The 13,077-nt window shown below is 25.4% G+C and overlaps 1 protein-coding gene across 1 annotated transcript in view; it reads left to right on the plus strand.

Moving 5' to 3' along the window:
• LOC100206283 (uncharacterized) overlaps nucleotides 1–13,077 on the plus strand; it is a 156,928-nt gene that overhangs the window by 8,241 nt on the left and 135,610 nt on the right. The window contains exon 3 of the mRNA XM_065805859.1: nucleotides 9,123–9,674. Within this exon, the coding sequence (XP_065661931.1) occupies nucleotides 9,123–9,674 (552 nt within the window). The remainder of the gene's footprint in view (nucleotides 1–9,122; nucleotides 9,675–13,077) is intronic.

Genomic DNA, 13,077 nt, shown 5'->3' on the forward strand with positions numbered 1-13,077 from the left:
TACACTTTACTTGACAGACTTTTTATATTGTATGCTGAACATAGAAATAATAAAAATATTTTATACAATGATAATAATACAGTAAAAGAAAAAAATTGCACTTGCGTTACTTAATCTGCCTGCCCATTGTGCTATCTTATAACATTGTATACCAAGCAACAGTATGTTCTAATGACCCTGAACAAAAAGACAAATTATATATTGGTATAAGTGCAACCTCTTTTAAAGTTCATTATGCAAACCATTTAAAATCATTTAACACCAATAAATATAAACATGACACAGAACTTTCCAAAGAAATAAGGGAGTTAAAAGAAAATAATTTTGTACCATCTATTTAATGGAAAGTTATTAGATGTTGCAGGCCGACCTGGTTTCAAAAATTTGTCATCTTTGTTTAAATGAAAAACTTGAAATCTTACTTTGTAAAGGCACTAACTTAATTAAAAAATAGGGCAAAATGGTCTCTATGTGCAAACACAAAAACAAATTTCTGTTGTTGTCCTAAAACACTGATTAGACAAACATTATATCTTTTTTTTTTTTATAATGCTCATTTTAATTTTATAATGCTTTTAAAATTTTAAAATTTAAATTAAATTTAAATTAAGTTAATTTAAATTTCAAAAAACTTTAATTTAAATAATTTAAATTTCATCAAAATAGTTCAGTTAAAATAATTTAAATTTAATTTATTTTAAATAATTTTTAATGCTTTTATTTTTTTATAATTTTATTTAATCATATTTAATTTAACTATTTTATATAAATATAATTATTTTAATTTAAAATAATTTAAATAATTTAAATTTAATTTCGATAACTTAAATTTCATTAAAATAAATTTTTCATTAAAATAATTTAATTAAAATAATTTAAATTTCAATAAAAATTAATTTAAATTTCAATAAAATTAAATTAAATTTCAACAAAATTTAAATTAAGTTTAAATTAAATCATTGAGCACTTTTCTACTATTGAGAATTGTATTTAAATACAATATTATTTTTTATTTTATATATGGGTAATTCCATTTTTAACTTACGTTACACGCACAACGACTTTATCAAATATTTGCCTATTTAAACTGTAAATAAAACTTTTAGCTATCTTGTATGAAAAAATTGTCTAAAGAATAAAATAAGCTAAAAAGTTTTGAGTCTGGTGAAAAAAAGGGTGAACTTATTGCTGAAAATGCCACTTAGCTTACGTTACACGGAAAACAAGGTAAAAAAATTGCATCAACTTTTAGGTCAGATTTCTACAAATCAGTAAAGCGGTTTGTATTAGAAACTTTCAAAAGATGTTAAGAATTCTATGCCAATTTAAAAAATATATTAAAATTTTCAGAGATGACAGGCTAAGGAAAATAAACTGGTTTTTTTGATACTATATAACTTACATTACATCACTTACATTAACGAGCAATATTTATTGTGGAATTTTTATATCTATTATTCAGAGTTAGAGTTATGTAACAAAACAATTGCAAGAGTATTGAACTCATTCATTAAAACTAATTAACAAAGGAAATTTTAAAAAACTGGTGGCTCTCTTCCTGAGTGATTTTTCATAAAATTTATGAAAGTTATTCAATGGAAAACAGTTTTTACGCAAGACCAAGGGCAACTTTAAAAAATTATTTTAGTATTTATTATGGAACTTTATAAATATAATTGAGAAAAAAGTTGTTTAAAAAAGAAAATCTTTAGTTTGTCGAAGTTTTTGCTTACACTCCTTAGGTTTATGCGTATTGACTTATTTTCATTAGGTTGAGTTTTTAAAATGCTGCAAAGTATTTACATTTAAATCTTTTAAAGTATTTTTGACTAAAAAACTGCTATCGCTGTTTAGGAGGGAGAGGGGTTCAGATATATGTGATCGTTTGTGACAGGAAGGAAATTTCTTTTAATAAAACAAAAATAAAAAAGGTTTTAACTGATTTTTTTTTATATTAAGGGAATATATCAAATATATCTTTTTTTTTTATTAATGTTTTTTTATTTATTAATAAAAATCTTTATATGATTCTTATTTTTATTTTTTTAAGTATATTTATATGTTAACCAAGTAAGAACACATAAGCAAATAAAAAATTAATAATATAAATGATTTTATATAATATTAAAATAAAATAAAAGATTTTTTTTCTAAATTCTCCTATTATAAGTTTTAGTTTAAACCTTGTCAACCAATGCGACGAAATAAGTTTATTAAATGACATAATTCATTTTGTCAACGAAAAAATGCCATAACTTTAGTAATAATACATGCCATAACTTTAGTAATAACAAATAGTAAGACAAAATAAGTTTACTAAATGACATAATTCATTTTGTCAACGAAAAAATGCCATAACTTTAGTAAATGCATGCAGTTTTACTTACATTTTACCACAATTTTAAATAAAAATGTGGCTTAACTAAGCATCGTTATTCAAAACTTAAATGTAAAAATGTAACATTTAATATTCTTTCGCATATATTATTAAAAAAGTTTTTCAACCTAATTTTAGAAAAAGCAAAACTTAATCCTGTTTTTGTTAACTTACATTACATGAAAATTGCAATAGTTTTTTTGTTATTTTCTTAAGATATATATATTTTATAAAATATTAAATTTGACCAACAACAGTTTGAACATTTTAGCTGCATTTTCATGCTAAATTAATTCCGATTATGCAAATAAATTCATGGTTAAAATGACATTACAATGATACCTTTTTTATCATGCGACAATGAGAAAAACTGTAACTTTCGGAGGTATAAAAATGACTTAAACAAATTATTTTTAGTATTAAAGGTATATTTTAAATAAACTTTTAATTTCTACATCAATATTCATTTGCTAAAAGTTGACAAAAAAGAGAATAAAATTTGACAACTTTTTCACTTTCAGCTGTGGAATTGCCCATATATATAATATATATATATATATATATATATATATATATATATATATATATATATATATATATATATATATACACACACATATATATATACCGTAAAATTGCCTAAGTTTGGTCTCCATGTAACTTTGGTCATTTAAGAAAAAATATAAAAAAGTATGCAAAACTCAAATTTACAATTTTTTTTTCTCAAATAATATATGTAATTAGTTCGTAAATATGAACTTATATAAAAAATAATAATGCTTATATGCAACCTGCTGAAATAATTCTTTAGCAAAACAACAATTTGAAAAAATGCATACTATTAAAATCTAAAATAAGCAAATTATTAAAATAAAATTATTAATTTTTGATAATTAACTACTTTTTTTATAAAAATTAGTGAAATTTTGAAATACTCTAACTTCGGTCATTCACGAATAAACAACGAAGGAGACAATTAGCAGTAGTATTGGAAGATGATGATAAGTGTTGCAAATGTAAAATTTACCGGTAACTTTACCTGTAAATTTACCAGTAAACTTTAATATTTTTAAAATGGATAAACACCATAGTATTTTATTTAAATAAAAAATTTGTTCATTGTTCATTTCAAAATTAACTGACAGTTCTTTGAGTTCTAAAAAATATCAAAACTGCTTTTTTAAAGGGCATCTTCAAATATTTGTTTAGAGGAATTGAATACATTTTCATTAGAGGAGTTTTGGTTTAGCCTGTTATTAATTGAAATTGGGATTTAAAAAGTGGTTTTGAAAATTTTGAACTAAAATATTACCCTGAAAAAAAGAATACAAAAAAGCGAAATAGAACTAGAAATATAATTTTGTTCAACCCCCCATATAGCAAAAATGTTTCCACTAACATAGGAAAAGTGTTTATAAAATTGGTTGATAAGCATTGCTCACCCTATAATAAATTACATAAAATTTTTAATCGAAATACAATTAAGTTAGCTACAGTTGCACAAAAAATATGGAAAGAATTATAAAAGTCCACAATAATGCTTTGTTAAGCAAAAAAGAAATCCTAAATGAAAAAACTATAGAAAATTATAATTGTAAACAAAAAAACAATTGTCTAATGAGTGGAAGTTGTTTATCAAAAAATGTGGTATATAAATATGTTGTTTCCTCTAAGAATGTACCTGATAAACAATATATTGGCATAACAGAGGGTGAATGGAAAAAATGTTTTGCCAATCATAAGCAATCTTTTAAAAATAAAAAGTATTCAAAAGACACCATGCTGTCAAAATATATATGGGAATTAAAAGATAAAAATATTGATGATTTTATACTGAATTGGTCCATCCTTAAGACAGCGCCTGCATATAACAATATTTCCAAAAAATGCTTACTATGCCTACAAGAAAAATTTGAAATAATTACACATGCAAACCAAGAATGTTTATTAAACAAAAAATTGAAATTAATTTCTAAATGTAGGCTCAAAAATAAGTTTCTCTTAAAAAACCCTAAAAATAAATGAGCTCAAATAATAGTTACATTAAATCCCCATTTTAAAAAATATTTTTTTTAAAAAAAAACATAAGTAGTCATTTATAAAGAATTTTTTTTATAATAGTGTCAGCAAATTCCACAAATGTGTGAAAATTTACTGAAGTTAAGACATTGGCGACTTCCTGTAATTTAATTTTTGGTATAAATTGAAGTTTTATTAATTTGATCATATATATATATATATATATATATATATATATATATATATATATATATATATATATATATATATATATATATATATATATATTTATATATATATATATATAAATATATATATATATATAAATATATATATATAAATATATATATATATATATATAAATATATATATATATATATATAAATATATATATATATATAAATATATATAAATATATATATATATATATATATATATATATATATATATATATATATATATATATATATATATATATATATATATATATATATATATATAATGATCTGGTCAAAAAGTAGGGAATAGAACAGTAAAAAATTTACAGTTATACAAAACAAAACAGAAGAATACTAAAACATATACAGAGTAAGTATTATTGTATTTTATTGCTGACATATATGTTTGCATTCTTTTTGTTCCATTTTCTCTAACATTGAGTTAAGTTTTATTAAAGTTCATAAAAATTGTTTAATGGGCTTTGCTCAAAGTAATTTTTGGAATTTATATAACAAGTACGCAGAGTTTATATTAAAAATTCTGTCTATTAAATTATAGATTGTTGAAGTTAGCAATTGAAGTTAGCAATGAAGATTATACATTGTTGAAGTTAGCAAAAGCAAATAATCTTTTAGATCAACTGAGAATAAGTCTAAAGAGCTATATTCCATGTTTACAGATCGGAAAATTGCCACCAACTTTTCCTGTGGTCGAAAAAGATTTGGCTGTATTGTAACTCACAGTGCCTTATTTAAAAAAAGTTCTATTTGAAGATAAACAATAAAGTTGTAAAAAAAGGTCAAAAGGTCAAACATGATATTGGAATGAAAAGAGTTACAAAATATTATTCTTCAGAGTTCTGCAACCCAAATATTCTAAATATGTTTAAATCCTGCATGACGTGTTATAATAATAAAAAAAAATGCTTAGGTATCTATAGATCTCCACCATGTCCTTGGTGGTACTGTGCTCAACTTGTTTCTCCAAGCAGCGGCCTTGTTTGTCAAGGTTTGTGTTTTGGAGATATAGAGTTGAAAGAAGGTGGTAATCACAACTAAAGCAGCCTTCTAGACTATAGTGGCCTTCATCGCCTTCGGGACATGAATTGGGGAGGTGTTTATATACATATATATCTACAAAGTGGCTGACATCATAATTTCACTCTCAAAAATCTTTTGTTTCCATTTGCCAGTGAGTTCAACTGGAGTACCACAGGATAGTTTATTAGACATTAAACAGATTTCTATTTTCAATTGGACAGATTGCTATTTTATTTGTTCCATTAGACAGATTTTTATTTATAATTTATTTATATATTTTCTATATTTTTTCTATATTTTCTATATTTTTATATTTTATTCTATATTTCTATTTTTTCTTATTTTATATTCTATATTTCTATTTTTTCTTATTTTATATTCTATATTTCTATACTTCCTCTATATTTATATATTTTCTATATTACTTTATATATTATATATTTATATATTTTCTATTTTATATATTCCATTAGACAGATTTATATATTCCATTAGACAGATTTAAACAGATATATTCCATTAGACAGATTTCTATTTATACTTCAATGTTTACATCACCCATATATTGTATTATAGCTAAACATGGCACTAATCATCATCAATATTCTGATGATATCCAAATATATACTCTTATAAACCCAGGAAAAGATAACATTAACAAAATCACTGAATGTGCTAATTCAATCATAAAATAGTTTCTAGAAAATGGACTTCTGCTTAACCTAAACAAAGCAGAAGCAACCTAACCTAACTTAAACAAGCTATCTAAACTAACCTAAACAAAGCAGAAGCTCATTCGGATCTTGGAAACAAAAAAGTGTAAATATAAATGATTCTAAAATTTCATTTTATGGAGCAACACTAACTACAGTAAATCTGATAAGAATCCTGGGTTGCTTATATGCTAGTCCATATCTTTTTATGGACTATCATATAAGCAACACAGGGCCGACAATATGAGTTTCAAAGTAGGGGGGGGGGGGAGGGAATTGATGGCGTCAGCCATGCAACACTGTTAAATCCTGCAACTTCCATATTTGTGTTTTTTGCCACATAGATCCATTTCTCACTAAAGAAGCAGCAATTGCTTTTTGCATTGTTAACTCTTGACTATTATTTAATGTATTATCACGTTCTATCCAAAATATTGCAATTATTATATTCTTACCAAAAAAATCTTAACAAATTTCAATGTACAAAAAATAGTTGCATCATCTCTCATTCTTAATCTCAAAAATTTTGCATCATCTTCTTTCCATTAAAAAGTCTCTTTATTGGTTACCAATCCATCAAAGAATAATTTATAAGATATCAGTTATCACATATAAAACTATCGACCAAGTTTACTGCATATTTATTCAAACTCCTAAATACCCAAATTTCAAGGCAAAACACAAGATGCATTCAGTCAGTCAGTCAGTTGCTAACTTACGTGTCGCTATCCAAAGACTGTATGACTGCAATTCAAATTTGGATTGGTTTGTCTATAAACAATCACTTTAGAAACATTAAAAAATTTTTTTTTTTACATCAGCTCTTGAAAGATGCTTTCTTGAACCTATAGCAAACATTTTTAGTGCTTCTGAATTACTTCATCACTATTGTGATTGTTGTAAATGATCTTTAATCTCTTGTTATTACTATTATTATTATTATATAGATATTTATACAGGTATTATACATATATAATATATTTATACATATATATAAATAGAGGTGCTGATGTATGTCTTGCTAGGTCTCAGATGAAGCGAAATTATATAAAAACTTCAAAAATAATATATATATAGTTATGTATGTATGTATGTATGTATGTATGTATGTATGTATGTATGTATGTATGTATGTATGTATGTATGTATGTATGTATGTATGCATGTATGTATATATATATATATATATATTATATTTATGGCAAATTGCTGTAAAAAATTTTCCATGATAAAATAAACCAATGTTTTTCATCACTTGAAAATTTAATTGATAGTTCTAAAATACCGTGTTATCTTGTTAAACTTTTGGCATTCATTCTAATCCAATAGAACACCTTGATAATTTAAACTTTTAGATTTCTTCAAAAAATCTGGTTTTAAAATATTTTACAAAATAAATTTTATATATAATATTTAGTTTTTGAAAAATTATTTAAACATTTTATTAGTTTGGATGTGTCATATTATATGACTTCCTCTTATACATTATTCAAAGGTAGTTAAATTTTATTTTTATTTACCACTCATATAGTAATGATATAACATTTGTTAGTTGCATTTCAAACAATCACTTTAATATGAACACACCTTGTTTCAGCACATTTTATTACTAAATAGATAATAATCATTTAATAACAATAAACAATGGTAAAATGCCTAATTGCATCCTTTTTGAGCCTACCCCATGCCCCATGCACAAAAAAATTAGAAATAAAATATAAAATTATGATTGTCTTCAAAAAGACTTTAAAAATAACTTTTTACAACATAAAATTAAGATATAGCTAATTTTGTCATAAATAAGTTATCCAACTCAGCATTTATATTAGCTTTACTTAAAAGCCTGCAGAAAAGTAGAAAAGTAAAAAAAAAATGCAATAATATATTTTTCATTAATAGAAATGTTTGATACCTATATTGTAAGTTGTACAAATGCCTCAAAAAAAAAAAGTTGTCATGGTGACATCGCCATTTGGACTGCCAAAATGTATGTCATTATTATTCAATTTACATGTACTTTAGGTGGTCTAAAAAAATTTTATAATTTAATATTTGCCATGTGGAAGATTGTTATGTACCAAATTTTAGGATGATACCTTCGTTCATAAAAATTGCTATCAAATGACAAAAAAGCATTTTACAAGAAAGGCTGATTGAGCATAAAAAAGAAAATTTCATCCTGAATATCTTAAGAGTCATAAGGAGTTGGAGGTTCCAAATTTCAGGTTTTTGAAGTTTTTATAAACCCTATAACATACAAAAAAATTAGTCTAAAACATGGGGTGGCGATTTTTGTTTATTTCTGATGGCTTGACATGGAATTATCTATAACTTGTTATAGAATTAACCTGCGACTGAATGGTTTAAATTTGATAGAACACAGCTATTTAAACTTTTGGTTTAAATAGCTGTACTCTATCAATTGTTTTTTACATAAGAATAAAGTTTGTAAATTTCTTTTTATTGATTTCCCATATATATTTAGAAAGTTCGAAGAAATTTAATTCTATATTCTTAGAACACTCTGGGAAAGTCATGGTACATAATGCATCAAATACATTTGATAAAAATAATAATTATAATCATATGATGAATATTATTTTAAATATGTTTGTAATTTAGGTTCTAAAATACTTCTAAAAATTATTGTATATTTTCTGAATAATAAAAAGTAAGAATAAAGGTTCTGAATAAAGGTTGTCAACTTTTTTGCTTTACCAACTTTTACTTTGATTAGTGTTTTTGATTCTTTAGGTACCAAGATCGTCAGTTTCTGGGAATTATTCATCACCATTTAACAATCCATTAGCAAGTGGAAGCTATTCAACAGCAGTTGGTAACTCCTCATCAGTAGGTAGAAATTATTTAACAGGACATTCAAATGTTCAAAAACATCATGCTACGAAAGGGGCTGGGAACAATCAAAATCAAAGTCATACAGGAAACTTTACAAACTCAAATCAAAATAATTCTTCTTCAAATAATGTTAGAAAAGAAACTGATTACGAAACTTTGATTAGGTCATTAGGCAGAAAGAACATTACTCATCAACATATTGAAGATAACATAAGTTCATCACTACATGTTTGGTTTATGTGTTGGGAAAACATTGATCAACTCCCACCAAGTAGTTTAGAGATAATGATAACAGCTTTAGCAAAAATCTCGTATTCAGTTATTCAAAGTGTCACTCCTTCTATTGTGTATTGTCGAATGGGAGTTGAAAAATTTTTTTTAAGTGTAAGATCTCTTCCAGATACAAATTTAGTTTTAAATAAAGTAGAGATTGTTTTCAATATGATCAAGGTAAGAAAATATGCCTGAGTTTTATTATTAATATAAATAAGCAATATATCTTATGAGTAATATATGCACATATACACCTTGTGCAGAAAGTTTAGGCACACTTGTTTTTTTGTGAGTTATGGTATGTTTAGACTGTTGGAAAGAAAAAAACTGAGGCAGGGTTCACATTTTTTTTTGTTTTTCAATCATTTTGATTGGTATTTCAAGCCACAGTTTGGTCAGTCTGTTTTTGAGCATTTCGTGACTAGTAAATTACTTTTCATGTGCCAACAAAGTACATCACCTTTTTGAATACAGCTTTGTATGTGCTGCCTAAAATAATTTGTATCTCTCTCTCTCTCTATAAATATATATATATGTATTTATATATATATGTATACATATATATATATATATATATATATATATATATATATATATATATATATATATATATATATATATATATATATATATATATATATATATATATATATAGATATATATAGATATATATATATATATATATATATATATATATATATATATATATATATATATATATATATATATATATATATATATAGATATATATAGAGAGAATATATAACAAGGTGTACAAATATACAAGGAGTATATATATATATATATATATATATATATATATATATATATATATATATATATACATATAGATATATATAGAGAGAAATATATAACAAGGTGTACAAATATACAAGGAGTATATATATATATATATATATATATATATATATATATATATATATATATATATATATATATATATATATATATATATATATATATATATATATATATACATATAGATATATATAGAGAGAAATATATAACAAGGTGTACAAATATACAAGGAGTATATATATATATATATACACGGAAAAAAACACAAAAAACTAACAGTTCTATTTGTGTTAATAAGATAACTAATATATAAAATATTTCACGACCAGGAGGTAATCCACTGTTATTAAGGGTGGTAGCCCTCCTTGCAAGATAAGAAACAGCAAACTTCATCAAGTCAGAAGTCGAAAATGTCAGCCACACAACTCAAGGCGAATTCAGTTGCTTTTGCAATAAGTAAGAACGAAGAACTTCGATATGAGTTTCTTGCATTTAAAACAGCTACAACAAATGAAATTCGTATGCTTAGAGATGAAAACTCTAATTTGCGTGAACAAATAGAGTATCTTCAAAAAGAAAAACTTATTCAAGATGCAAAAGTAACAGCACTTGAAATCAGTGGGCCTCAGATGTCAGCATTTCTGAATCACAAACTTTAAAACCTTACACTAACAGCAGCAATATAACAAACTCCAGCTGGGCCTCAGTAGTTTCTGGAAGAGGTAAAATAACAAGGTCAAATGCTCAACTAGAATTGCTGGATGCAAATGCACGTGAAGTTCAGGAAAGAGAAAAAAAACAAAAAAATGTTATTATTTTTGGTACTGAGACATCTTCTTCTCTAGTCGCTGCCGACCGTATTGAACATGATAAAATGCTAGTTACATCACTTTTAAACGAACTAAATGTTGAATGTAAGCATGTTACTATTAGACGCTTTAGAGGTGGCAAAAGCACCTCAACACAAACAGGTCCATTACAAGTAGTTTTTAATAACGTAGATGAAAGAAATACAATTCTCAAAGTTGCCCATAAACTTAGACTCAACAATGCTCGAAATGGAATCTACATCAATCCAGATGAAACTCCTGCTCAACAAAGGCAATCTAAACTACTACGTATAGAATGTAACAGGCTCAACAAAGAAAAACTTGAAAGTCAGCAAAAGGATCAGCCCTTTTGTTTTGCCATCCGTAGTGGTAGAGTCACACGCGTTGATGGAGTTTGGGACTCAACCCTTGGAAAAAAATTATGATCCAAGACATGTTAAAACAGAATTAAAACTTAAATCAGTTCACAACAGAATCAATAATAATATAAAAATGATTATCAATAATAAAAAAAACACAACAATTCATCTTAACAGTTTTAGTTGTTTTTACACAAATGCGACCTCGTTAAATGCAGAGAAGCTTGCCGAGCTGCAAAGCCTTATTCAAACTTCAAAAGCACCACCGAGTCTTGTCTTTATAACAGAAACATGGTTTAATGAAAACTCTATTATTAACCTCACTAATTATATCGCATATAGGCATGATCGCACAATTAATCTTCATGGTGGAGTCTGCATTTATATATCTGATACACTAATAAGCCATGAAGTAACATATCTTGAACTCAACAATGACTCTGAACAAGTTTGGTGCTCAGTTATTCTTGGAACTGAAAAAATTCTAGTTGGTTGTATATACCGTTCACCCCTCAGCAATAACTTTGTAAATAATCAGATTAAAGCCTCTATAAATTTTGCATCTAATTTAGTCGAAAAAAAACACTACTCTGGTCTTCTTATCGCAGGAGATTTTAACCTTGACCATACCACATGGCATAACAACACAGCAATTACCACAAACTCACTAGCTGAAGACTTTATTGAAACATTTGATTCAAATCATTTAACACAGCATGTCAATTTTTATACTTTTCAATTGAACTCTATATTAGGTCCATCCAGCACTCTAGATCTTATTTTAACGGAGTCATCTCAACGTATATTTTCTCTTGAAAGACATTCTCAACTGGGGTGCACTAAAAAAGGACGAGCTAATTTAATTCTAACTTGGAATTTCGCTGTAGAATCGTCAACCCCTCCTAGAAATCGGTTTTCTTCATCTCGACAAGATTTTAAAAATGGCAATTTCGATAAACTAAACATGTATTTCAAAGATATTGACTGGGTTAATCGTTTTAAAAATTTAAATATTAATGAATGTTATAATGTATTCCAATCTATCTATATTGAAGGGTGTAATCTTCAAATACCAGCAATCAAATCAAATAATTCTGCTTTACACACACCTTGGATCACAAAAGAAGTAATCTCTGCTATAAAAAACAAAAAAAAACTTTATTATAGAAGCAAAAACCCAAACTGGCGTCTGGACACTAAACTATACAATATTAGCTGCAATAAAGTAAAACAAACTCTAACTCATTCTATTGCTCAATATGAAAAATCTATGTCCGAAAAAGCCAAGACAAATCCAAAACTTATATATAGGTATATAAACATGAAACTTAAAGTTAAAAATCAAATAAGGTCTATGAAAGAGTCAAATGGAAACATTACTTCTAATGAAAGCCATATAGCTACGATCCTTAACAATTACTTTTCATCTGTTTTTACTCCTTTAAATTTGAGTCAATCGCTGCCAACATTCGAAAAGCGCACATTTTCCGTGATTGATGAGACGTCAGTCTTAAATAGACTTAATGAGAACTACATACAAGTGTTACTTTCAAACCTAAACTTGCATAAACC

Source organism: Hydra vulgaris, chromosome 09 (genome assembly GCF_038396675.1).
Source record: "Hydra vulgaris chromosome 09, alternate assembly HydraT2T_AEP".
Classification (NCBI taxonomy): Eukaryota; Metazoa; Cnidaria; class Hydrozoa; order Anthoathecata; family Hydridae; genus Hydra; species Hydra vulgaris.